At 36.4% G+C, this 27,539-nt stretch overlaps 1 protein-coding gene across 1 annotated transcript in view; it reads right to left on the reverse strand.

Moving 5' to 3' along the window:
- The window catches only part of LOC107290480 (utrophin-like), a 47,185-nt gene extending 19,934 nt beyond the window's left edge, over window positions 1-27,251 (reverse strand). The window contains exons 1-7 of the mRNA XM_015819362.1: window positions 27,011-27,251; window positions 25,203-25,349; window positions 23,187-23,265; window positions 22,280-22,340; window positions 9,951-10,012; window positions 7,882-7,956; window positions 2,121-2,322 (exon numbers count right to left, since the gene is read on the reverse strand). Coding sequence (XP_015674848.1) covers window positions 2,121-2,322; window positions 7,882-7,956; window positions 9,951-10,012; window positions 22,280-22,340; window positions 23,187-23,265; window positions 25,203-25,349; window positions 27,011-27,238 — 854 coding nt within the window. The 5' untranslated portion in view covers window positions 27,239-27,251. The remainder of the gene's footprint in view (window positions 1-2,120; window positions 2,323-7,881; window positions 7,957-9,950; window positions 10,013-22,279; window positions 22,341-23,186; window positions 23,266-25,202; window positions 25,350-27,010) is intronic.
- Between the last annotated feature and the right edge of the window lie 288 nt (window positions 27,252-27,539).

Here is a 27,539-nt window from a genome sequence, read left to right on the forward strand (position 1 = left end):
TTGGCTGTGATTGTGTGCTTCAGCCTGGTTACTGTGACGTTGGATTACCTTAGGATTTCTCTGGGCTAATATCTCCAAGTTATGACCCAGATCTACTCACATTTTTGAGTATTGACCCAGCTTCTGTTGTGTATTTTCTCTTTCTCCATTACTGACCTTCTATATAAATAGGTTCATAGCCATTGAGACAACAGGATTCACTATGGAGATACAACTTTAAAGCCCAATCTATTTATGGCAATATTTATTAAGAGTCAGTAGGCAGAGACAAGAAGAAACTACCTCAGTATTAACGTTCTACTTAAGTATTAATCTTAAGTAGTCTAGTTCTGCAATGAGCTCTCAGCAATGCCAGCTGAATTCAGATAAATGATATACATGTGTCTTTCTGTGACATCTCAATTGCATGCACTGACTTGTCACCTTATTGGACCTCCTACAAAGCTTTGTCTAGATCTAATGATGTCTGGCTGACCAAACCTCTAAACTTGCTACTGACATTGGACAAATTCATCTGATTGCACAATGATCTATGGAAAGTGCCATGTTTGGATTTTCTAATTGTGCTTATCATATGAACCTTGGGACAGGTCAGACAAGCTCAGAGTCAATGCAAGAAATATTTTTAATAAAATAATCTGCTTTTGAGGTTATCTAAATACTTCTTCTTGAAACGCTCTACTGGAACATTTGTAAAATAGGGTTGTTAATGTCCCCTGTCTGATTTTCAGGCATTCTCAGCCCTTCAAAGTAGCCCAAACAAGAACAACAACCATGATTACTGACACTACCTTTATTGTAAAGTTACAGAAATAGAAACAGAATTTTGTAAGTCTGAAAGTAATTTTCCCCTTTGTTACTTTACTTTCCTAAAACCTAGAGAGGGTCCTTTCTGAAATGCTACCTATATCCTTTTTATTTTCATGGGCATGATGGTTGCCTAGTCTATAGTTTCTTTGGTCTCCCAAGGTCATTCATTTCTGCCATTTACAGGCAACCAATTTTTCTTTTCAACTCTCTATGAAACAATTCACCTCATTCAGATAGTCTTTAATGTTTGGCACTGCTGGAAATTCTTCCAGAAGGAAATCAGTGGTAAGGATTCTAATTTCTCATGCTATTTTTTAGCTCCAGTACATTACTATGTTTTCAGTATTACATACTTAAAGCATATTTGCAATTCAAATATTTATAGGCTTATGTTTAAGGCTGGAGCATTTTACAGAGCAGATGTTAATGGATCCTAAAATATATGAATCTTTGAAAATAATATTTGGCGATATTAAATTTCACTTTTGTTCTCTCTACTGACTTAATGTGAGGAATAAATAATTCTTAATGTGACAGAAATACAAAAGACAATAGGTGTTGCTGTCAATTGTTTTCACTTAATGTCTTACAACGGCCATAAACATCAGTAAGCATGTCTTACAGATGCTAATTAAATTCCAGATTAATAGCATGAGAGAAGCAGATGGCATCTGTAGGTGGGTAATTATTTGAAAATGGTATACGTCAATGATATAAACCATGAGCATGTTAGGTGATGAATTAGAAACAAACCAAGCCCACTTGCAAAAATGTTAAGATAAAGTTACGCACAATCATTTTACTGCTGGAGAATTTTACAGGAAAGAGTAAACTTTGCATTGGCTTGAACACATACTGTACAAAGTGGAAAGTAACAGGGAGTTTAAAAAGACTAGGCAAGGTTCCATATGAAACAAAATATTGAGGACCCATTGAATTCTGTAATTGCATTCAAATCTCCGTGGCCCCTTCTTCCCGTAAAACTAGGCACCTAACAATCTTTAGATCTGCTTTCATTTAAGGCAGGGGTCCTCAAACTTGGCCACTTTAAGACTGAGGAATTCTGGGAGTTGAAGTCCACAAGTCTTAAAGTGGCCAAGTTTGAGGACCCCTGATTTAAGGTATTTAGCCTTCTGAAAATAGTAATCAGGGGTATCTATCAAGCAGAATTTAGTAGATACATTTGAGTTCTTTATTGGTTTTAGGGAAAAAAGCCTTACAAATATGTGGGATTTGTTTTATCTTTCCCACATGTAACAGTAAAAGGGCATTGGTGCATTTAAACGCTTTGCTGAACATCTCACACTTACCTATCATAAACATTGAGTAGCCAGTTGAGAGACATATCTACGCAGAGTGGAATGTTCACAAGATCCTCGTGCTTCTCTTCCATTCCACTGTAAATCGTAGTGAGGCAGCTGATGATATCCTGAACGCAAAGGAGCTGATCATTCTGAATCAATTTGTGCTGTTTAAAAGCTTCATTCGTTGAGTTTAAGTCCAAGAGGTCCACTGGCAAAATATGTATATATATATATGCCAACTGAAAGATATTTCTTTTATCACAATTATATGAGTTCTCTAACCCAAAGCAATATTACAGCTCAAGAAGCATTTTCTCAGTTATTTTCCAACTCATGATGTTAAATAAAAGTATTTGTATAAGCAGTCTGCGTTTAACAGTCCAAAGCCATCTGCTTTATAGATGCACATGAAGAAATCCTTTAACATTTAATCTTGTTTGAAATTTGGTTTACTGCAATGAGAAATACCTGAGCTAGGATGCTGTGTCATTCACATCCATATCCAGCACAATTTCAGTCATGTATGCCATCTTCATTTTATCTATTTATTGCTTTTGATATGTTATAATATTCTGTGTGCAAATAATACTAAGGGTAGCTAACCATTTGATGGCACCCTAGATTATAATTCTCAGGAAGCAACACATCAATGTACTCATGTGTAGAATAATTTAACACACATGAACAAGATTTATAAATATGTAGGAGCTTTAAGAAACACAGATGATTTTTTTTTATTTCAAATGGCACATCTACTGGGAAATCAGCCAAATTAAGCATACAGGTTTGAGAGTGGTATTTCTCCAAAAGAAATTTTTCTTGATCCTGGTGTTGATATCTTTGTGGCATGGGATCAAAATGTTTTTATCTTCCCAGGCTTTTTAACTACATGAAAGCTCAGCTAAAACCTTTAAAATGTGGATAACGATATTTTAAAAGATAGCCTTTGTGACAGGTGAAAAGCCTCAATATTCTGACAAAGTTCAAGACTCAATATTTCTGACAAGACGCATCATTTCTGCCAAGAATTCTAAACTGGGATGGCACTGAAGGCTTCTGGGTACAACAAGTATACAAGCATTAATCATCTTGATTTCAAAGATATCTAGACAGGATTCACGAATTGCTTTGCATACTGGCACCCAACAGTGCTAAGCAGAGCATGCAAAATGATATATCGTTTAAAATCCCTTAATGATCTTGAAAAACATGAAAATGGGGCTTTGCACATATAAAGTGGTAGTCATTCATCATGGAAGCTTCCATTTTTGTCATAGCTGATGACAACAATATGTGTTAATTTCAAAAGGATCTGTAGTTACAATAGTGATTATGGGAAACTAATTATCATCTATACAATGAGATAGGAGGGGACATAAAGCTCTTCATGAATTTTTCTCCAAGTATTCTTAAATTACAGAGACAGGCTTTTCATGGGGATAAAGAGGATTTAAGCTGGAAGCCAAATGGTTGCATAATCTTTAGAGACACCTTTTACTAGAAACAATAAATTTTTTTTGCAAACAGTATGTTATCCTCATATTCTTTTCACCTGATATGTACATCTGGAACATTAATATTTAGTTTCTTTCAAACTTTTTTTATATGAATCAGTGTAAGCATCATATTAAATATAAATATGTTTGCAAGTTCTAGGATGAGTGATAAATTATTACATATCACCAATATGGAATTAGACAGAAAAGCTCATTATAGAAAAGGGTTGCCAAACATTGCTACCACTGATGCAGCACTGACAATAAACAAAACCCCAGTGTTAGTATTTCTCTCACATAATTCTCATTCCCTTCTTTTACAGAAATCTCAGGAGGCAATTTCATTCCTTTTTCCACAATTCCCAATTATGCCTGATGCATGCCATAATAAAATTAAAAATACAATTAAGTATAATCTTGTTTTTCCCACACAATATTATACTGTGCAGGAATCAAAATTGGATTGAAATTATTCAGAATTGCTAGTTCAAATAAGATGTTGATCAGCATCCCTCTTCTAGTCAGGAAAACATTTTTAGAGATAAAACTAGCATGATCTTTCTCACTCTTTTTCTCGTACTTATTCTTCTTCTCATGCATTATGTCACGATTGCAAAATCGTTAGCTTGTTTTCTTGAAACATTCTACTGCCTTTGCAGATGCCCATGAGCTTGATATTGTCTTATTTAAAAATATAGACAGTATGACTATACCAAGTCCATATAGCTCAAAATTGTCAAAAAGTATCTTTCTCTCAATCTGGTTTGGAAATCCTGTACAATGAACTTTGATTTGGGTTTTCTTTTCTTTTTTTCCCATTTGAACCAAAGGTTTTAATGTTAAATTACAGTGTTCCCTTTTACTAGAATACAACATGTTATATAAGCATTAACCTTGGTTCTCTCTCTCCCTCCCTCCCTCCCTCCCTCCCTCCCTCCCTCTCTCTCTCTCTCTCTCTCTCTCTCTCTCTCTCTCTCTCAACCATTCATTTAGTGACAATTTGATCACTGAAAAAAGTGACTCATGACCGTTTTTCACACTTGTGACTATTGCAGCATCCCCACAGTCATGAGATCAAAATTCGGGCACTTGACAACTGCCTTGTGTTTATGACAGTTGCATTGTCCCAAGGTCATGTGAGCACCGTCTGTAACCTACCCCGTTGGCTTCTGACAAGCAAAGTCAATGGGGGAGTCAGATTCACTTAACAACTGCAGTAATTCACTTAACAACCATGGCAAAAAAAGGTTGTACAATGGGGCACAACTCACTTAACAACTGTCTTTCTTAGCAATGGAAATTTTGGGCTCTGTTGGGTTTATAAATTGAGGACTACCTGTATATAGTCTGGCACTCTTGGAGATTTAAATTATAGTAACTATTTCCCATTTCAACAGACCATACATGATAGCTTGGTTTGGATGATACCTAAGGTGGAAGCACTGCAGAGCTGTTCATCCAAATTTACATATTAGAGAATTACTGTCCCCAAATTAAAGTTCTTTAACTTATTTTTGGTGCCTTCTTATAATAAAATATACAATACTTGTTCCACTTTACCTATCCCAAATAGAGATAGGTGACCAAGCTTTAAAAACCATGTTGAGAATAACTGAAAATGTAGTGTTGTTTAAAAGATCTGTTGTTGAATTAAATACATTTAATAACTAATATTGTGACTGCTTATTTCTGCGCAGAGATTATAAAGTATTTTATTGTCAGAGCTGTTGGAAAGTAAAAAAAGAAAAAAAGAACACCTGTTAGCATTTCTGCTTCAGAGAGATTAGTTTAAAAGAACAAAATTGGATTTGGATTCAGTGAGGCCTGGCAACCAAACAAGATTTTTGACCTCAGTCATTTATAGTCATTCTATACAACATCCGAGCTAAAGAGATTTCCAGTAATTTATCTATGAACAGGGAAACCTTACTTTTTTTTCTGGGAAGACAAAACTAAAAATAAAAGTGTGATTAACCTAGTTCTCAGTGCCAGAAGTGTCTCATCACTATCTTTCCTTCATTATCTGTCTACAAAACACTCGATGTTTCAACAGTTCTAGTGCCATTTTATATCTCAAAAGAATGTCTCACTTAATAATCAGAGAGAACTTTTGTTTAAAAGACCAGAAGTCCAAAAACACATTGTTTCAATATTTGATAGTTGCAAGCTAATATATCAGACAACAGATTTTCTATGTTTTTCAGTATTTTTATTTATTTACTTGTATCCTGCCTCTATTATTTTTACAAATAACTCAAGGTGACAAATACAGCTAATACGTCTTTCTCCTCCTTTCCCCCCCACAACAATAACCCTGTGAGATGAATTGGTCACCCAACTGGCTTTCATGGCCAAGGCGGGACTAGAATCCATGGTCTTCTACTTTCTAGTCTGGTGCCTTAAGCAATAGAACTAACTAACTAACTAACTAACTAACTAACTAACTATCCATCTGTCCATTTGTCCATTCGTCCGTCCGTCCATCCGTCCGTCCATCCGTCCATCCATCCATCCATCCATATGCTTTTTATATATTTCAAATTTTACTTTTTAATGATATTGTTCAATGTGGGGCATTTCTTATTTCGAGAGCTGGGCATGTGTGCCATTGTGTATACCGGTAAATGACAATAAAATTATCTTATCCCTTTTGTTTACTTTACTGAACTATATATTACGAGAGGATTTCTGTAGTGGATTTACATTTAATTATCCCTATGACTGCATTCACACCATGCAATACAGAAATGAATATACTATTGCAGTTTCAGCTATCTGTATAAATACCAAATTGATAGCTTTTGGAAACCTGATTTGCCTTTATGAACAAGGCAATAGATTGTCAGTGTAATCCATGATAGAAGAAAAGCAGAAGATTTGGCTGCTGCCAAGCAAAATAAAATCTCTCAGCTGAGAGATTGAAAAAGACAGCTGTGGATTTCTAGGTATACTTGGACATTTCAATAATGCAAACATTAGTCAAATACTTCTCCTGCTGTGTAATCTCTTGGGAGATTATTTCTGCAGATGTAGGGATTACTTTTTAAAAGGAAAAAAACTGTGTGTTTATTTAAAAGCATAACCTACTACCAGGAATCCAAAAGGCTTTAGCTCACTAAAAGATGTACTTACATATGCTTTAATAGTTTTTTTCAGCAAACAGCAAGGGAATTTCCCTATTGCATGCTGTTCCTCTATAGCAGACATGTCACACTCGCGACGTCACATGACATCGCACGACATATCGGGAGCTTTGTCCCCATTGCCGGCAATGGGGTGGGTGCAGTTTTGTTCTGACGTATCCGGCCCACAGGCCGGCAGTTTGACACCCCTGCTCTACAGAGTAGACAATATGATGTGGCATCTAAGTTTTTTCCTCCCTCAACATATATTTTGCTCCAAAAGAAATCAGGGACAGCTCTTTCTATACCATCTTGCCCTCTTCTTCTCATTTATCTATTACCTACCTACTTTAATTGTTTGGAATTGTATCATCCATGCATTTCCTGGGCACCAAGTTTGTTATTTATTTACTAATTTACAGTTTGTATACCCTGAAATTCAAAATGATTTATATCCTTTTTGGATATATAGATGGATTACATCCATAAAACAAATTAGCCATAGCAACATAAATGATCACAAAGTAATATAAAACTCAAATAAATAAAGTAATATCTCCTCCTACCAGCAATGACATGCAAGCACACCACTGAACTCTGGAGACTCTTCAAAATAAAATATTTTTTAAAGCCTTCCAGAATGACAGTATATAGGGAGCCATTTTGGACCTCTGAGGAAAGATGCTTCAAGGGGCAGGAGCAATTACCAAGGAAACCTTCCTCTAAGTGCAGTTCAACAAGTTTTATCAGAGGAAAAGTCCTAAAGCACTTTGCCTCCAGTTAAATGTGGAAGATGGATGGATTCCACAGCATAGGTGTTATGCCACTGAAGCAGCTTACTCCCGTCAGCAGCTGTGCTGTTGCATTTGGGAACAATTGCAGTTTCTGAATCTTTATAAAGCAATCATTCCACGACATGTGCCTTGCAGGCATCTAAACTCAAAGCGATAAGAGTATGAATCGCTGTCATTCCAAAACAGTGACACAAGTGATGCAAATTAAGTGAAGAGTGATTCAGGCTAGGAGTGATTAGAATTACCATTATGAATATCAAAATCTGCAGCTTAAGAAACTTATCTCCAGATTCTTCAGGATAACTTTGCTTTCTGAGACAATAAAGAAATAATGAATTTTAAAAAGCATACTTACAACGCAAGGCTTTTTGTAGTCTCCGGATCTTGATGGCTGTACGGTAAGCAGAAAAACGCACGTTGTTCAAATCAGCTAAAAAAAGCCAAAGAAGAGAAAGTAAGCATTAGCCCAATACCATCAAACATTTGTTGTCAGATTGAACAAAATGCATCAATAGTGTATCAATCAATAGTTCATTCTTTTCTTAATTAATTAAGAGAAAAAGAGAAAGTAGGAATGCAGCACTACAAATCAAATGAGAGGTTTAGAGTTAGTTCCTGTTCAAAAAAAAATGAATAGGATAATGGCAGCTGTTTAACATTTCAGACAGGTTTATTTTGAATATCGTAGTAACATTTACATGAATGTATTCAGATGAGAAAAAAAAACAATTTATGTTACAATCCAAAACAGGCTAGTTGCTGTAACATGGAGATATGCAAGAGGCCACGGACAACTATACTAAGGATTGTATTTCAAAAATAGATCAGAACAAAGTAGTAGCTGGACCCAGGGTAAAAGTGAATTGATCTGATTCAATGCAAATTAAGTCAAATATGGTGAAGGTGTTTCTTTTTTAGTGACAACCCTTGGAGATGCTCCAACAGCCATTCCTAAGCCTTTCAGAAGTGCATGAGACCTTGATCTTTAGTATTACACTCTGCCCTGCACCAGCCTTTTCCATGGCATATTTCTGATAAGGTCCTCAGAGGTTCCTAGTAGTAACTCTCACAGTTCCAGGTCTTCATAGTCAAAACTTCAATACATATACACTGGTAGCAACTTTCCATTAGATTTGAATTCTATGGAAAGGGGCCACATGGTTAATCTCTAACTCTATGGTTCTTAATTTCAATGTATTCAGAGCCAAATAAGAAGTGCTAATAATGCATTGAACAGAAATCCTTGATAGCTATTCTTAGAATGTTTATTTCCAACCTTTTCTCCAGAAACTTGCCCTTTCACTTTTTCACCCTTGTTTAAAAAAAAATGAGATAGGTTGGGCTAAACCAGGGGTAGGCAACCTTGGCTCTTTTGTGACTTGTGGATTTCAACTCCCAGAATTCCTGAGCCAGCATGGCTCAGCTTGGAAACCTCTCCCTTTCCCCTCAGCATGGCTGGCTCAGGAATTCTGGGAGTTGAAGTCCATGAGTCATAAAAGAGCCAAGGTTGCCTACCCCTGGGCTAAGAGAAGATGATGGGCCTAAAATCATCCTGTGAACATTCATTGCTGAGATTTAGAAGGTATGTAGTAGCACATTTTCAGACTAGTAATTTATGCTTTTGTAAACTGTAGTTCACTTCATCAGATACATGGAATGGTTGAACAGATGTAGGATTTCAGCTGGGATGTTACAGCTCAGGGGGAGGAAATTGTGTTATGTACATGCATATGAGATAGGTTACAACATCCAATGACTTAGCAACAGTAAAGTGTTAATAAAACCCTTTTTTTAAAATGACTCTCTGGGATAGCCTACAACTTTTAAACATAAGTTCTGCAGTCTCTCGCTCTACTGTGCTGGCTTTACTTTTTCAAAACATCCACCTCATGGCTGAGGCGGATTTGAAACCAACCATAAACTCAGCACCTTAACCATTCCACAACTCTGGGTACTCTGGCTACTAAAAGTCATGTACTCCTTTCATCTTACAGTTCTTATGCCTTGAATTTATAATTAAAGAAACACTAGCCAAATTATATTCCTTAGAGCAGGGGTCCTCAACCTTGGCAACTTTAAGACTTGTGGACTTCAACTCCCAGAATTCCTTGGCAACTTTAAAGTCTTAAAGTTGCCAAGGTTGAGGATCCCTGCCTTAGAGTGTCATCAAGCATATTTTGGAAAATGTTTCTATTCAAATGCATGGGATGCCATGCCTTTTTTTTTTTAGGAATAAATATAACCATTGTACCAAAATGCTGTCTAAATTGCAACATATCCCAGCGAGATATGTTAACTAAAAGGCGTATAATTAGTAAACTGAACCTAGTGAATATTAAGGAGGCACAATGTCCTTAAGGACCACACAAAAAAAAATTCATATAAGTGGGAAAAAAGAGAGGCTTTAGTTTTAAGGGCACTTACACAATGATTGGAATAGTTCAGTCATTTTAGGGTGATCCCAGGATGTTGTTTGAGTGTGATGACTGCAAGAAAGAAAGATGAGTATTATTTTTAATCACTAGGAACCAAAAATATAATAAACAATTTGCCTGAAAATAACAGCTATATTGTTAATATATAATGACCAAATTTCAGGAATCCAGGCAGTTATGTCTCTATACTGAAATAAGTTCCAAACTTTTGTATTGTAAATACATGTAGCAATTACACAACATGAAATGATAATGTTGAGACATGGGAGATTTAACAAATAGTTTTTACTATAATAGCAGAATCTCTTATCTGAAGAGCATGTATTATATCTTTATGGAATAAGATTAGTTCTTTGAATCTTGGCTCTACATTTCTCAGATTTTTATTATTTTTAGTACAGGCAGTCCCCAACTTACACCCATTCATTTAGTGACCATTCACAATTATAACAGCACTGAAAAAAGTAATTTATGACTTTTCACATGACGACACTTGCAGCATCCTCATGGTCACATGATCAAAATTTGGATGCTTGGCAAGTGATACATATTTATGATGGTTGCAGTGTCCTAGATCAGGGGTGTCAAACTCGCAATGTCACGTGATGTGTCACGACTTTTCGTGACTTTTTTCCCTTTTGGGTGGTTTGGGTGTTTCCCCAAGGCACCATATGTTTCTGGTTGGGTTAGAATATTGGGTGTTTCCTTTGCTGTCCTTTCATGACCTTGCAATCATGGGTCTGCATGTGGCCAGAAAGAGCGGGGCCATCTGCACGTATTCACTCTCCCCTAAGTCCAGGTCAACAATCTTCTGACAAGCCAAGCCAATGGGGAAACCAAATTCACTTAACAAACACATGATTCATTTAACAACTGCAGTAATTCGCTTAACAACGATGGTATAAAAAGTTGTAAAATGGGTTCTAACTCACTTAACAACTATCTTGTTTAGTGACAGTTGGGATGAAACACCAATAACATGCCTTATGTTGATGACATTACCCTGAGAGCAAAAACTGTAAAGGATCTTCAAGGCCTAGTAATAAAAGTCAAGCAACACAGTGGGGGGAAAAAGGACTAAAATTAAATATTAGCAAAAACATACTAATAACAACAGGTAGAAAAATTAATCTCAGAATTAACAGTGAAGCTATTGAAGGGGCGGATAGCTTCTGCCTTTTAAATCAACCATCAACCCTAAAGGAACATGCAGTCAAGAAATAAGTCGCAGATCAGCACTTGTTACAATAGCCAGGAAGGCCTTGGAAAAGATATTCAGATGCAGTTATATATCTACAAATATCAGAAACATGAAGCAATGGTATTCCCGTGATATTTTATGGAAATGAAAGTTGGACTTTGAAGACGCAGAATAGGAAGAGTGTTAATGCTTTGTATTGGAGAAGACTCCTGAAATACCATGGACAGCAAAGAAAACAAACAAATGGGTCATCAAACTAATCAACCCAGAGCTCTCATTCACTGCACAATTGATCAAATTCAAATTATCCTACTTCGATCACATTTTGCAAAGACCGAGCTCTCTGAAGAAGGCTGTTATGCTGGGAAAGGTAGAAGGAAAGGAAAGAAGAGGATGACTAGCAGCAAGTTGGATGGATCCAGTTTTAATGGCAATGAATGCACTAATGGGAGACTTGAACAATCAGGTTAGGAACAAATCATCATGGAGAAAATCAATTTATGTGATCAGCAGTGACCTGATGATATATAATCAATCTATTATCTCATTCAAATAATACACCTTATTTTATTTCAGCATAACTGAAACACTAATCTCATTAGCTACAGTAGGTTATATTTTTTAAAAAAAAATCTTTCAAACATCCAATATTATATAATGCTCATAAATTGAGTATATGTTAGCAAATTAAGCATTATTTAATGAAACAATACATTATATTCTCCTCTTTAAACCTGCTACAATAAGTGAGTTACACTCAGCTAAATAATAATATTGATGGCCAAAATCAATGAGAAAATAAATTTTCACTGCCTACCTAGCCATGGTTAGAAAGAAATTGTGATGTATTTTTTACTGATGTCAAAATGGAGAACTGGAGAACATTTCTAGTTCACAGAGAATAGAGTTTTGTTACCCTCCAGAGCTCAGTTTTCAGCCATCACTGCTTCCACTTTTAACTGATCATTTACTCCCCAATCTTTACATCCATCTTCATTGCTCACTTCCACCCAAATAAAGTAATATGGCACTAGTGCTGTATTACTCGACTGCTAATTCAGTTGACGTAGCTGATCAGTTTATCTAAAGAAAATAAATTGGCTGTGGATTCACTGATTCCCAAGCTGTCTCCTTAATGTCCTATTGTAATAAATTGCTGATGGCTTGAAAAATTGCTCAGAAATTGTTATTTATTTCCTAAGACATAAGCTTTCTTTCCTTCATTTAGTGGAGGTCTATCACCCTGCCATTCTAATTTCCTCAGCCACTGACCTTGGACTTTCACACACTACTTATAAAATTTAAACTTAACAGTATTGTATATTATTGTGTACCTATAAAGAGCAGTGCAAGTAATAAGATAATATAATCTCTGTATCGATCAATGCCAAGTCACTCACCCAAGGAAGATTACTTTTTTATATCTATATGTGACAATTTAGGATTTGTGCTGTTGCTGTATGTTTCTCTGCATGCCTTTTTTGACTTTTTGTATGCTGCTAGTATAAGAATGTCATCATTGCTAAAAGCCCCACATTGATACGTAGAGCAGAATTTTGCAGAGATACTGTAGGCACCTCCATTTTTTTTCCCTCTTGGGGGGTTTTCTTGTTGCATACTTTTCATCCCAGGCACTATAAACTATTCTGACAGTGCAATGGAAGTGGCATCTATTTTTCCAACTCTCCTAACTGGAACACAGAATGTCTTTGTTAACTATTACTTTAAAACCTTTAATCAATGTCATGGCTGTAAATAAATAAATAATTCTGTTTAAAAGGAATTCATTTCGTTTCTATCCTGCAGCAACTCAAGTAACTCTCAGAGTACTTAGCATAGGGGTCTTCAAACTTGGCCCTTTTATGACTTGTGGACTTCAACTCCCAGAATTCCTCAGCCAGTGCCAAGTTTGAAGACCCTGACTTAGCAAGACAGCTCCAATCTAGCTGATCCTGCAAATATTCTTAAGATAATAAACTATTACCTTATTTCAGGTTTATATTTCATTTCTGTGAGCAATTTCTGCTAAAAATATAAGTTTAAATCTATTTACTATGGCTTATCAATTAGTGGAGAGATTAATATCAAATTCTGGATAAACATAAGGAAGTGGAGAGTTAAATGTCTTTTTTCTAATAAGCTATTTTGTTTGCCACTAGTGAGGAAAAAAACAGGAAATATGTTCTATTTAATGCTGAGTAATATGTTTCAATAATTATTCAATTCTCTCACACAAAAATGTTATTTGTTGATTGCAGGCTTAAATTTTAACAAACCAAAATTATCCAGTGGGTTGACTATCTTTACATGTGCTCTTGACTAGTTCTGTGAATATCAGAAGAGAAAGCATAATGTAATAAAAACTGTTTAGCAAACTAAAATTTCTATGTTAAAATTTCTATATAAAGTAGAAAGCAAAACTTTAGATTTAAGTTGCTACTCACAGAAATATAAATATATTTCTCTTCCGAATTTTAAGGGTAGAATAAAATTGATCTAAGATATAGATCAAGTATTTCATCAGCCTTGAAAAATTACAAAGAAAATGCTAGTAGCTTTACAACATCGTAAAAACAGGATTTCAAAGGCAGGCTTCTCATGTCTCTAAAAATTTATTTTCCAAGCTTCCTATTGTGCACTAACTTTTCACAGTGCTGAGACACCCCTGTCCTTTCTAAAACATCCATTCTGTTCATTTAAAGTGACAGCGGAAAGACTGAGCTTTGCTCAACCCCTTAACCACACAATATTTTAAAGAATAAATACTTCAAAGGCAAACATACCCAATTCAAATCTCAGAATCAAGGACTCTACCAAATATCGGAAATATGGCTTAAGATGTTTAAGATGCATGGTCATGCAAAATAATAGAATCTCTACAAGGTCGCACCCAGACTCATGGAATGGATCACCGAGTCCAATCACTCCACTCAGTTCAAGAACCCAAACAAAACCATCCCTGACAGGTGGCTGTCTAGCCTTTGTTTAAACTAAAGGGAAAGTCAACACCTCCATGGGTAATTGCTTTGCACTCATGTCAGAAGCACCAAGGCACTTCCAGGTTGAAAGATTAGCCATGACATCACCATTGCCTGGGGCTGCCCAGTTGGGAGTAGGAGTGAAGGGCAGGAGCTCACTCCACTCCACGGCAGCACTCAGGTCTCAAACACAGGCTTGCTAACCTCCAACCCAGCGTCCTAACCATTGAAGGTTCATAGGTAATTAAATGGTTTCATTGCTGAACTGCTCTTACTTTTGGGAAGTTTTTCCAGCATTCATCTGGGATTTGTCTTCCTGAAACATAAATCCATGGTTCTTGCCCCCCTAAGTATGAATAGTAATGAATAGCAATGAATTCCTATTTGTTTGGAAAATAGAACAGCAACTACAATGTCATTTTTAGACATCTCCTGAAGAATTCTACTTAGCATGGATTATGATAGGACAAAGCATCAAACAGTGCATAACAAATACAGAGTACTTCTCTGTCCTAACTACGACCCTAAACTTTGTCAGCAAATTCATCAGGTACCTCCCATCCAAAATGGAAGCTCTTAAGCATGCTATCCATTCAGCCATCCTTGAGGGTCCATAAAGGAAGACTCCCTATTTGGAGTAGCTATGCCCTTACATTTCTGGACACATAGAAACAACAGAGCACATACTTCTCCAGTGTTGTACCATAAACATTTATAATAGTCTTATTGTATAATTATGTCAAAAATATCCAAGGTGCATGAGACATTACCTGCAGATTTTGAATACCAGTCTTGCTACAACATATAGCATTGTCAAGTCTATGTACCCTAAAATCTGTGTGATGAAGACTTGAGGCTCATATTTGGGACTCAACATTATAAATTAGACTCAGTGGTTACTCATGTGTCATAATAGGGTTCTCTGTCTGTCTGTCTCTCTCATATTCTCCTGTACCTTTTTAATAATACCATGTCTTCTTTTAGATTCTCACTTTTTTATGCTTTAATATATACTTTTAGTTTTTAGTTTATATAGTTTACATGACTTTTACATACTGTGCATGTTTTATGCCTTTTCTTTATTATACTTCTATACTTTTATTAATGATTGTACTCCATCCTCTTATGCTGGTCTTTGGCTGTAATAAAGAATGTCTGATTTGATAGTTATTCTGCTGTTTAGTTTGACATAATAAATTTAAAAATAAAACTGTAATAAGTTTTGCTATAATCCAGATATGTTTGCCATAAACATATAACATTCATTTAATATAAAATTGGTTTAGAGAAATCAGTTTCTTATTCTGATAACCATTTATCTAAATTGATCGTGTCTATTACAAATAGCAGTAAATCAGTGATTTTTTTTTCGAGCTGTGTTTTTATTTCTGCTTGTTGTGCTGGACCCATTGGGTCTATTTTTCATCAACTCATTTTTGACTTTACTTAAAAGCATCTAAATTTGACAATTGAAAAACTAGCCTCTGTCTCCTTGATCTCTGGTCAATAAATGGAGCACATAAATGCAGAAGCATAAAAACGATCATCACTGAACACAAGAAAGAGATTAAAAATGAAAAAAACTTCTGAACTGAGTCAAGTAAAGGTACATGGTTACATATGCTTTCAAAAAGACAGTTTCTTTTCCTTGTATTTGAAGTATTTTTACAAAAGCTGAACTCCATGTCCTTGATCTATGCACAAAATTCAAAAGGTGGCCAGAAAAATCCATGTTATGGACCCAGAATAAATTATAAAAACTAATCTGAAAAACTATACATTATATAACTTAGGTGGTCTCCAAGATTCAGATAAGATGTTCCAGGGACAGTCAACTCTAAATCGTTGCTGGTATTTAAACAGAGGTTGCTTGCCCATCTTTTGTGGATGCTGTAGAAGATTCTTTCACTGGGCAGATGATTGAATTAGACAGTCTCTAAGATCCCTTCATCTCTTCCATTCTATAATTACATCCAATGCACTATAGCTTTCTCCCATCAACTACAAAGCCCTGACAATTGTTGTAACCTTTGATCAGCTATACAAAACCATGCATTTTTAGAAATTTAAGAGTTACTGATCCATCCTGACTTCACTAATCTGCAGAGATCCGCATTAGCTACTGCAAGTTCAGGAATCTTTGTCTTTGAGAATAAGATCCATTGCCGGCAATGGGATGGGCGTGGTTTTGTTGTGACGCATCCGGTCCGCGGGCCGGCAGTTTGACACCCCTGCTCTAAGGGATCTTCCAAGATTCAATGTATTCTCTGAAATGCAGTCCACTGAAAATGAATATGGGTAATCTTCAACTTATGACCAAAATTGAGCCTGGAACTGCGGTTATAAATTGTGCTGGTCATTAAGCAGGTCACCACATGACGATGACCAATTTTATGACCTTTTTTGCAACAATCCTAAAGCAAATTTATTAAGCAAATCCCGCAGCTATTAAGCAAATCCATTGTCTGCAATGGTTGGTTTTTGCCAGAAACCAAAAATAAATGCTCTCAAACAAAGAAACTTTTCTGTGGAACTTGCTTGATTGGTTATGTAGGAGATGGGAATTGAGATAATGGGACAAAAAAGTACAACAGGCGTGAGCAATATGTGACAAGATAGGAATTTACACAGCTGTGTAAAACTTTTCTGTGCTTTTAGATGCAACTTTTAGCTCATCTTGCACACAGTTTTGACTGCACTGAAAAAAAGTTCAGCTCATCAGGATTGGTCAATAATAACCTTCTATTTTTACAACATTTGCTGCCAGAAGTAAGCAAGATTTCAATAGCTTTTGTTGCCTCAAATCAATTCTCTGCTTTCTTATTTATATAATTTTATATTGGCTTCCCTGGAAATAGGTCTCATCGATCTCAGAAGGATATGCAGTAGTAAACTTGAATGATTACATTTTATTGGCCATTCTGTTCTCCATCTACTCTTTTGGGCATATAAAATCAGGCTACTGCATAAATTGTTGACATGGCTAATTCCTAACCCAAAACATAAGAATGAGAACATGAGAATAGTCCCTATTGGATCAGACTTAAGCTCATCCATTCAGCATTCCATCTAACGCATTAGCAGAAGCATTTAGGAAGACCACAAATAGGAACTCAAGATAGCCTTTCTATCACATTGTTGTCCATATGTAGAAATGGACTAGCCCGTGCCTGGAAAACATACCCAGTAATCAAAATGAGTAACAACCATTGGCTTGTCTTCTAGGAATCTGTCTAGTCCTTAATTCTTCTAAACTAGCAGCCAAGGCCAGGATTGTGGCAGTATATTCCCCAAAGTAATTATATGCTGGATGAATAAATGCTTCCTCTCATCCATCTTAAATCTCCTACTCAGATTTATTATATGGCCTCCAGTTTTAATGTGGGGAATAGAATTCCCTGCTTCTTTCTTCCTTCCCTCCAATTTCATAGCAGAAACTCTGATCGGCTTAATAGTGCTATCCCACCTCATCTATACACTCCTTAAGCATAGGTCTGTCACTTTCCCATTCCCAACACAGATTTCCCCAGAATGCAAGTGACACGAGAATCATAATTAATCTCCACATGTTGGCTGAGGAACAGGATGTTATTCTTCCTTCTTGCTCCAACTATCATTCCTTTAACTCCTTGCTTGTTCTGCCAAACTGTCCAGCTAAGAAAGGGTCCTCATTGTCTCCAACTATTCTGAGTTACACCTATCATTTGTTCTCCCATTTATTTTATGTAATTGTATTATTGCATTTATATTCCTTCTTTTACTGAGAAGCACATCCCAAACCAATCAATCGAGTTGCTTATGCTGAGAGATAGCAACCCAGTAATTTCCACAGTTGTATTCTTACATCTAGGTCAACACTTTAATCACTACGTTATACTTCTCCGTTTGTTATTGCTTACTTTTCAGGTTACATATGAAATACATGGCCCAAAACAAAATACCCAGTATCATTCTCCCTTGCCCTTAGAATTCACATCTAAACTTTTGCTTACAGGAAAAAAATCTAGCTAGATCAGAAGAGAAAAACCAAAACATGACTGAAAGGGAAGAGGTGAGAAAGGGAAGATACTAATCAGTAGAACTCTTGCTTCAAATAAGATTGGCTACTATATGGATTCGGGGTCACATGTTTAAAGTAAATTTGAGTTTGAGAACAAAATAATAAAAAGGTGTAAGTAAATTAATTTCATGTTGCCTGTTCTTTAGAAAGCATAAGGGCCATAGAAATAATAATTAGAGCACCTACAAGATGCAAGGCTTTGGATGCCTTAGTCCAGTGATGGCGAACCTTTTAGAAACCGAGTGCCCAAAAACTGGCCCTGCCCCACCCCACCCCCTGCCCCGCTCCACCCCACCCTGCCTGCCTGCAAGGCCACTCACTGCCTCCAGGGCCCCCCGCAGATCGTCCAGGCAGCCCAGCAGCGCCATGGCAGCCATGCCCTCTGCCCGCGCCCCGCAGCATCAACTGTGTGTTTTGGGGCATAAGGGCAGAGTCTTGTCTACGCTGCCTGGCTGCCATGTCCTTGGCTGCGCTGCTCCGGCCATGCTCGGGGGCGACTCTCCTCCAGGGGGGTTGCTGGTGAGGAGGGGGTCACGGGCGGAGACAAGGATGGGGCAATGGCACATGTGCCCACAGAGAGGGCTCCGAGTGCCGCCTCTGGCACCCGTGCCATATGTTCACCACTACTGCCTTAGTCCAGGGATGTCAAACTCGCAATGTCACGTATCACGTCTTTTTTGCCATTGCTGGTAATGGGGTGGGCGCGGTTTTGCTATGATACATCCGGCCCGTGGGCTGGCAGTTTGACACCCTTGCCTTAGTCTATCCAGACACAGAACTTTAAAAATTAACTTGCAGTCAATCTCTGCATTTGAGGGAAAAGACTAGGGAACTGAAGTCTTTTCATTACTGTTGCCAATTATCCTGTGAACAGACAAATCCCAGCAATCATCAAAGGACCTTTCTGCCACTGCTGCTGATTGTCTCACTGGCCCATCCATCAAGAAACTGAGAATATATAATAATGTAAATCTGACTTCAAAATCGATTTCTGTTGTCTATGCATAAAGGACTGTTACAGGCAAGGGCAAGAGACTAAGTATGATTTCTTTTGAAGAATGCTTGTAAATTATGATATGTGGCCCACTTAATCCATAGCTAGCTTTAACAGTACTGCCTCTTACACTCTCCAAAATGTAAAGAGTTAAAATTGCAGAGGATCTATTATATTCTTTTGTGAAAACATCTTAGTCTGCTACAAACTGGGGGAAAAAATGAAACATCTAAATCCATGATCTTAGTTAATCTGTCATTTAGGAATTCTCCAATTTAATCAATGGGATTCTATGGACTTTACCAATCCTTTCAACAGAGTAAGCCCAGAGTCATAATTAAGGATGCTTGAGTTAAGAATAAACCCTATTAAATCTTGAAATGGACAGGCCTCTCCTGATTTAGAGGCCTTGGGAATTTACATGGGGCTTCAATTGATAAGCTAAGGAGAAAATGAATCTTGTGCTTTGATAGAATGCCTGCCTTTGTACTTTTCCCCCCAGTTCAAATACAATTCTACTATGTTGTGCTTCTGGAATAAATCATCTGACAGTTATTGGTTAGGCCAGTATGATGGCTTGGGATATTTGGCTGTGTGGTGAACAAGGTTGTTTGTAATCCAGCTTCTGGATGTCAAGGAAATTCAATCTATTGACAGGAATTAAATTCTTATTCAATGGATGGTTGACTATTTTGAAATAATAAACTAAGTAAGGGACAAAGCAACACTAAGATGTTTTTAGACCTGAATCTCTTCACACACAATAAAACTCAGTTCCAAATCACTTTCTGACAAGAAAATGCAAACACAATTAATATTGTGTTAAAGACAAAGTTTAGAAGTAGTAAAACATTCTCTTTAACCTAGAAATTTAACTTCAGTTATCTTTTCCAGAAGTTTCTTAAACACCTTAATTTAATATAAAAGTAGTATCATTAAGTTAATAGAATTTCTGATACCATCAGACAGGATATAGACCCCTGCAAACTGTTGTTCTATTCACTGCAACTACCAGCGTTGATTAGAAAATAAAGCTTAACAAAGCAGGTAGACAAATTCAATTACTGAGACTAATTATGGCAATATTTCTACTTTTAAAAAATCTTTAGCCACAATTATAGTCCCCCGTGATAGCACACAGCATTATATAGTAATCGCTTACAACATCTTTGCTGGCTGGAGTACTCATTTGAGTAGAGATATAGAACAAAAAATCAAGCCAAACAGCAAGTAAGCAAACAAAAACAAGGCAATATCAAATAGTCATTAAATCACATTAAATATGAACATTTTCAGTCAGCCAGTTAACATTGAAATAGTTTTATAATGCCTATCATCAGCAAGTACCATTAAAACCGTCAGTTCAAAGCCATTGTAAACTGTTTGTTTATACTGATGTGCTGTCAACAATCCAAAAGGACTCTGGCCTATTTATATTCCCCTCTTATGCTAATAAGGTTAAAAAATCAAAATGAATAACATGACAAAATACAAAAACACTGGCACCAGAAACTATCAAGCATTAAAACAAGCTCTCAATGGACCTCATTACTCACAGCCATTCCATTCCCAAAGTTCTCTTCAAAATCATGCTTTAACAGTTATCCTAAAGCCTAACAAGGCAGGACATAATCTGTTTTTTAAAGGGAAGACTGAGAAGGCTTGATCCCATGGCCTCCAAAGATGACAATCCTCAATAGAAGAGACAGAGTTCTCTGCCCTCAAATTGTTCATCTGTTCCAAGAGAAATCCAAGTCTAGTGTGTTAGCTTCTACAAGTTGGAGCCAAAATGATCTGAAAAGTGTCCAGGGTTGACATGGTGACCATGAATTTATTTATTTATTTATTTATTAAATTTATATACCGCCCTATCTCCCTTACGGGACTCAGGGCGGTGAACAGGCGATACTAAAAACCACAATAATAAATAAATAGTTTCTGTTCTAAAATCGAATTAAATAACAGGCCTGTTCTAAAAACACACCCATACAAAAAACCCCACTGAAACATAATCAAACTACGCCAGGCCAGCCGCACGGAATAGATGGGCCTTCAGGGCTCGGCGAAATTATAGAGTCTACTCCCAGAGATGGCAGATAGAAGCAACTAATGTCTCGTAAGCTCCAATACCATTCTGCAATGAAAGCAATATCTACTTGTACCAAACTTCAATAATGCCTCAAATCTGCTTATCTTCCTTATCTACCTCTGGCCACTTGTAGAGAGAATTGCCATTTTGCATCCCTGGCCTTGAACTCACAGCTAGAGCCATACCCAGAATTCATAAGGCTACATTTTAGAAAGGGGACATTCCCTTATTTCTCAACCAGGTTTGCTAATGCAAATTAGGTGTTCCCGCTAATCACAATTAGGTTAGGGATAAAGAGAGATACCTAAAGGGCAGGCCTGACATTACGCAGTTGCAGCTGCTGTGAAAGGCCTCAAAGAACTCGATAACCTGAGGAAAGCAGAAAGAGGCAGGAATTGGGGAAGCAGGCATAGGTGAAATAAAAACCCCATCTCTTGAGAGTAATTCCATAAGTGTTTTACTTAGTATTTGATAAGATTCTATTAAATATGACAGTAATAGCCTACATCACTGCCATCATCACATCTCCAGAAAAACATTGCTAGCTAGTACAAAGTATACAAAGATACTATTAGCTTGTTGTATAGACATAACAAAGACTCAAGTGGCTATGTTTAATATAAACTAAAGTTTTTAGGTGTAACCTCAGGTACAGCAATTGTATAGTGGACCAGACTGGTTATAACTTTCCTTAAATGGGTTCAGACCTCAGAACTTTTCAAGCCAAAGATAACAAAGGTGTTCCTGGCTACTGTTGCAACCCTTTGCTTCCACAGACAGCAGTGAGTCCAAATAGATATTCAACAGATTTTTTGGGAGGAGTGCAACTCTACTCCATTTTTTTTATTTATATGGACAGATACCTCCACCCAAAGCATTTCTGTCTTGCCTAATTATATGACCAATATAGGGAAGGACATCTGAAAATGAATGGTGCTTTTTAAAAATCCCATGCATTTTATTCTAACGTAATTATGAGAACAAATACCAACTTACTTAATATAGTATGGAACGCTGTTATGAGACACTGATCTCTGCCACGGTAGTTGTACAGAGGCTATAGAAATAAAAAAAATTGGAAATAAATAAACCAAGAAAGTGTTAATTTATTATTTACAAATAGGCATACTTGCACAAAGAGGCTGAATGAGAAGAAATATTCCAAACTCTGGGAGTAAATTCTCCTGAACAGTTTTTTTTTTTAGCATTCATCCTCAAAATCAACACTAATCATGTTAAATAATCACCAGTTTAAAACAATTGCTGATGAAGAACCACTTATTTAGAAGAGAACTTGATCCATTCCAATCCACTTAATAATGAACAGGCCCAGTATACCACGTAATTACCTACCCTTTGGTTTGGGAACTTTCCCTTTTCTTTTATGAATCTTTGCTTGCAAAATTGTGAGTGCATACATTGATTCTACTTTAAAAATATATCTTTCTAGAATATTTTTCAGTTAGTTTTTATTTCTTGACACATACACCCAATTCCCATAGTTGTTTCAAGTACTTGAGGACAGAACTATGAACATTTTGTAAAACTGTGAAAAGGTCACTCTAGGACTGTAGTTTTTAATCAAGATTTAATATTATGTCCAAAGTCATATATTAACTCTATATCATCTTTTGTTTCCTGTCCAGGGCTTGTAAATCTGCTTCCGATATTGGCTAAGCACAATTTAATTGTAATTCTAAACTGTCATTCTGTGAGAACTGTCTTTCTGAAAATTTCTCTGAAAGGATCTTCCATACGTGACAATCATTTTGTTCTATATTTTCCTCGAAGGCCAGTTATTAAAATATAAGCATATTTGGGATAAAAAGAAAATTAAGAACCTTTGAAGTACTTCATTGATCTACCATTAGAGTCCTCATTAACCAATTTCATTAATACTTACTGGAAAGAAAATCTTGAGATTCAGGTTCATAATCATGGTGTATTTCTTGTAGTAATTTAATGCGATCATCTACCGATATCTGCATATAAAAATACAAACAAGGAAAAGCAGTAATAAGCTTTCAACTGATCATACCAAGCCAATACATACAGCCAACAAGACAAACAGTGGTTTATGATTCATTTTTGCAAACAGAGTTTAAAGAGTAAATATTCTCTCCTCCTAAATCTTCTTCCATTTATAATGTTTAAATAGAAGCTAGTAATGATTCTTCTGTAAGCAAAGCAAATCAATATCAAATAAAGGCCTTCTTAGTGTCTAATACTGTCTACTGAAATGTTCACTTCTTCCCTTGTCTAAGTTTCTGCAGTCAACATGCTTTATTTTGATTGTATTGATCTTTACAAGAAACCATATTGGAATATGCTGCTTAGTGATTGACCTTATGGGTCAACATTCTCCTGGTCTGCCAATTAAGCTGGATGAACGTATACAAAACTACTCAGTCAAATCTTGTAAGGTATAACAAGTGTTTCTAGCCCTTCAAATTAGATTGAAATGGAAGAAAAATATGTTTAGAAATTCCTCAGAACAAGGGCTTAATCATGATTTTTTGTAAACAGCTCTATCAGTTATTTTCTAACTAAAGACCTCCTGTGGGCTCTAATGAAATCCAAAATATTTTACATGGCACCTAATAGTCTTCTCAAATGGCTTTAAAGGCTATTCTAATGAAGCATTAGCACAGTGTTTCTCAACCTTGACAATTTTAAGGCATGTGGACTTCAACTCCCAGAATTCCACAGCCAGTAATGCTGGCTTTGGAATTCTGGGAGTTGAAGTCCACATGCCTTAAAATTGTCAAGGTTGAGAAACACTGCATTAGCATAATAGTAACACAATATTTCAGAAGCAGTATGGTGTAGTTTAAGATGCTGGACTGACACTCGGGGCTTAGGTTCAAGTTCATCCTTAGCCATAGAAACTTACTGGGTCACCTTGGGTCACTGACTATCCCTCAGCCCAACCACATTACAGGGTGGTTGTTGTGGGAAAAATGGAAATGGAAATGGAAATGCCTTGAGATGAAGGAAAGATAGGTTCTAAATTTAACAAATACACAGTACAAAGGAAAGACCAGCCTCAAGTATTATCTGTATTTTAAATAATGCATTTGGATCCCACATTGTTTAGCTATATTATTTATACCTAAAAGATTGGTTACTTCCATATTAAAGAATGTGTCGGTGCCACCAAGTAGATCAGACCATGAAATCAACTTTACAAGGAGGCTAAAACTACTTTTATTGAGATAGGCTATAGTAGCAGGTCAGAAAAGTCTGGTTTTGGTGTACCTCCTCTTCCTTTTTTATAGTTCAGCGAATGAAGGAAATGTCTGGACATTCTGGACTTATCATTTAATCCTTGTGGCTTGATAACAGAATCTGTGTATCTCCATCAAGCTAATATTCCTTACTGTCTACCCAAATCATATATTGAGTCATTTTGATATTCAGTGAAACTTCAATTTGGCAGATATAATCTGAGGGAATTATGTTGTATTTACATCATCTTATGACATTTGTGTAGTGACATGACTGTGATAAGGCTGTAAATTGTGGTCATTTATCAATAATATTGTCAGAGGATTTTCTCCCTGATGTGGATAATGTGGAATCAGTAACAGGGGCTGCCACAAAGAAGAGGGAGTCAAGCTATTTTCCAAAGCGCCTGAAGGCAGGACAAGGAGCAACCAAAGAGAGAAGCAACCTAGAACTAAGGAGAAACTTCCTGACGGTTAGAACAATTAACCAGTGGAACAACCTGCCTCCAGAAGCGATGAATGCGCCAACACTGGAAGTTTTTAAGAAGAAACTAGACAGCCATTTGTCCGAAATGGTATAGGGTTTCCTGCCTGAGCAGGGGGTTGGACTAGATGACCTCCAAGGTCCCTTCCAACTTTATCACTATTATTACTTTCATAGTTCTCCCTAACACTTAGCCAATGAAAGCTACCTGTAAAAGTTTCCATCGCATGTTCAGATCATCCAGCTGTCGTGTGACTTTCAAGGATGGATGAAGATCAAGTGGAGAGAGCTGACCAGATAAGTCATTGATGCATTTGATTTTCAAGCTGATTGGTGAAATTTCTTCTCTAAAGGCCTGGAAGAGGGAATACACCGCTGCTTTTAGTAAAAATCTTGAAGAGCAAAAATACAATCTCTAAATGATACATGTAAGTGTCCTCCTTCATTTTCATTCTTTCACTATCTCTCCTGACTTTCCTTAAACACATTACATGTTACTGTGAGTATATAAAAAAAAAAACCATGAATTTACCAGGAAACAAAAAGCCACTGAATAAATAGTGAAAATGAGAAAGAAAAGCAAAGATACTTAGTAAACATTATCTTCAAATTCAATAATAAGTATTAGAACTTAAGTAATTTGGGTTTCATTACCTTTATATCACATCAATAAAACATAAAAATGAAATCTGCTAAAAGCCAGATAATTCTACAAAATTGATACAATTTTCCAACTTCATGCTGTTTTCCCCAAGAATTACTAGATCAATTTCAACATCAATGTTGATTTTGTTAATAGATGAAATAATCCTCAACAGTTTATACTATTTGAACAAATAGAAAACATAAGTTTCCCTTTACAGTTCTTTATGCAAATACTATTAAGATATGAACAATTACCTCTTGCAGGCAGAAAAAACAAGAAATATTCCCACTAGAACACAAAAGCATTCTTTTATGTTTGTATTCAAACGAAAAAAAAGGAAAGATGGATATTTTATGCTTAAATCAACATATTTAAATCTGCTTTGATTTACTTCTAAGGCAACAGAAATTGTGTTTCATTAAATTTAGCTTAATCTTTATTTGAAAGCAAAAACAAACCTCTGGCAGAGTGTTGTTGTGTTTATGTATAATGCACCATTACTCATAAATAGTCTAATTTGTTATTTTCTAGATAATCCTTGGATATACAGGCAAAAGGCTTCTAAGTCTAATGCTAAAATGCTCATTGACTTCAGAAAGACATAAATTCTTAGGTGCTCTACTATTAGTTGTTATAGTCTGGAATTCCTAGACTTGTAGCAGAATGGTCTATGATAGAAAGTACTGGGAATTCAAAGGCATTAAGGGGGATAGATTCATTTTGTTTTGTGGGAAGGTAATTGTATGAATATTCCAGCTTATAACTGCACTTACAGTCAACCTTTCCCCTCAAAAGAAAAAGAGAGAGCAAAATATATTTTAAGAACAATTTCAGCTATCCAATTAAAACAATGCACTCACAGAACAGGGCTAAATAATTTAAATATCACCTCACTGCATAATTAAAATATCCCTTCACAAATAACACAATTGTAGCACCCCCATCTGTACTGTGGACAGGTGGAGGTGACATGAGATTGGTCTTTGCAGTCCAACTTGACAATGGGATTTAATTAATTAACCGTTATGGTTAGGGTGCTTAATATTCAGGGCATAGAGAGAGTTCTGAGTTCCTTAGAGTTTTCTCCATCTCCCTCTAGTTATGTTGCTCTCATTATATACATTACTACAAACCTATGCCTCCTGCTGTTATTTTACTGCTGTAGTAATAAAATAATTGTAATGAACTGTTGCACATTCCCAATGAAACGTATGAAGCAGGAATAATACAACTATTTTACTGATAAGAGTTTTCTATTCTGGATCCAGCTGGGCACTGGATTATGACTTCCTGAATACCACTGTACAGTTTCCATAGCCAAAATCTAAACATCAGCTGGCAATGCACTTAAACTAGCACTGGGATCTTACGGTTGTCTTATCAACTTCATCCTGCAATGAGGCCATCAGCCTGTCTCCAACAGGTTTCCAACTGTTTCGCACATTCTCTGCCTCTCTCAAGTCTGCATCCAGGTCATCCATGGAACACTGCAGGTCCTTCAGTTTTTCTAGTGCTTGATCTATCTGTTTCTGCCAACCACTGGCACAGGTATTCAGGCTTTCCCACTTCTCCTTCACTTCCGCAGACTGCTTGCGCATAGCTTTAGCAATCTTCTGTGCTTTTTCTTCAGGGGTCAACTCTGAAAATAGAAAAAAAATGTTCAGTGGAAGGAATAGGGATTAATAGAATGTGGACAAGAAATATTGCTGCTTTCAAAATACACTTGCTGCCAAGGATGATTAACGATGGACTTCCATTCCCATCTGTAGTAAGTGGTGTGTTTTGAGGTGATTCAAATTAATAGAGAAAGAGGCTGAAACAATGTTCAAATGAAGGCAAATGCTGGATTTTATTCCTAACAAAGTGTCAACAAAAGCTGGGTTGTAAAAAGGAAAAGGC

The sequence above is a fragment of the Protobothrops mucrosquamatus genome, unplaced genomic scaffold (genome assembly GCF_001527695.2).
Source record: "Protobothrops mucrosquamatus isolate PMUCROS unplaced genomic scaffold, P.Mucros_1.0 scaffold907, whole genome shotgun sequence".
Taxonomy (NCBI): Eukaryota; Metazoa; Chordata; class Lepidosauria; order Squamata; family Viperidae; genus Protobothrops; species Protobothrops mucrosquamatus.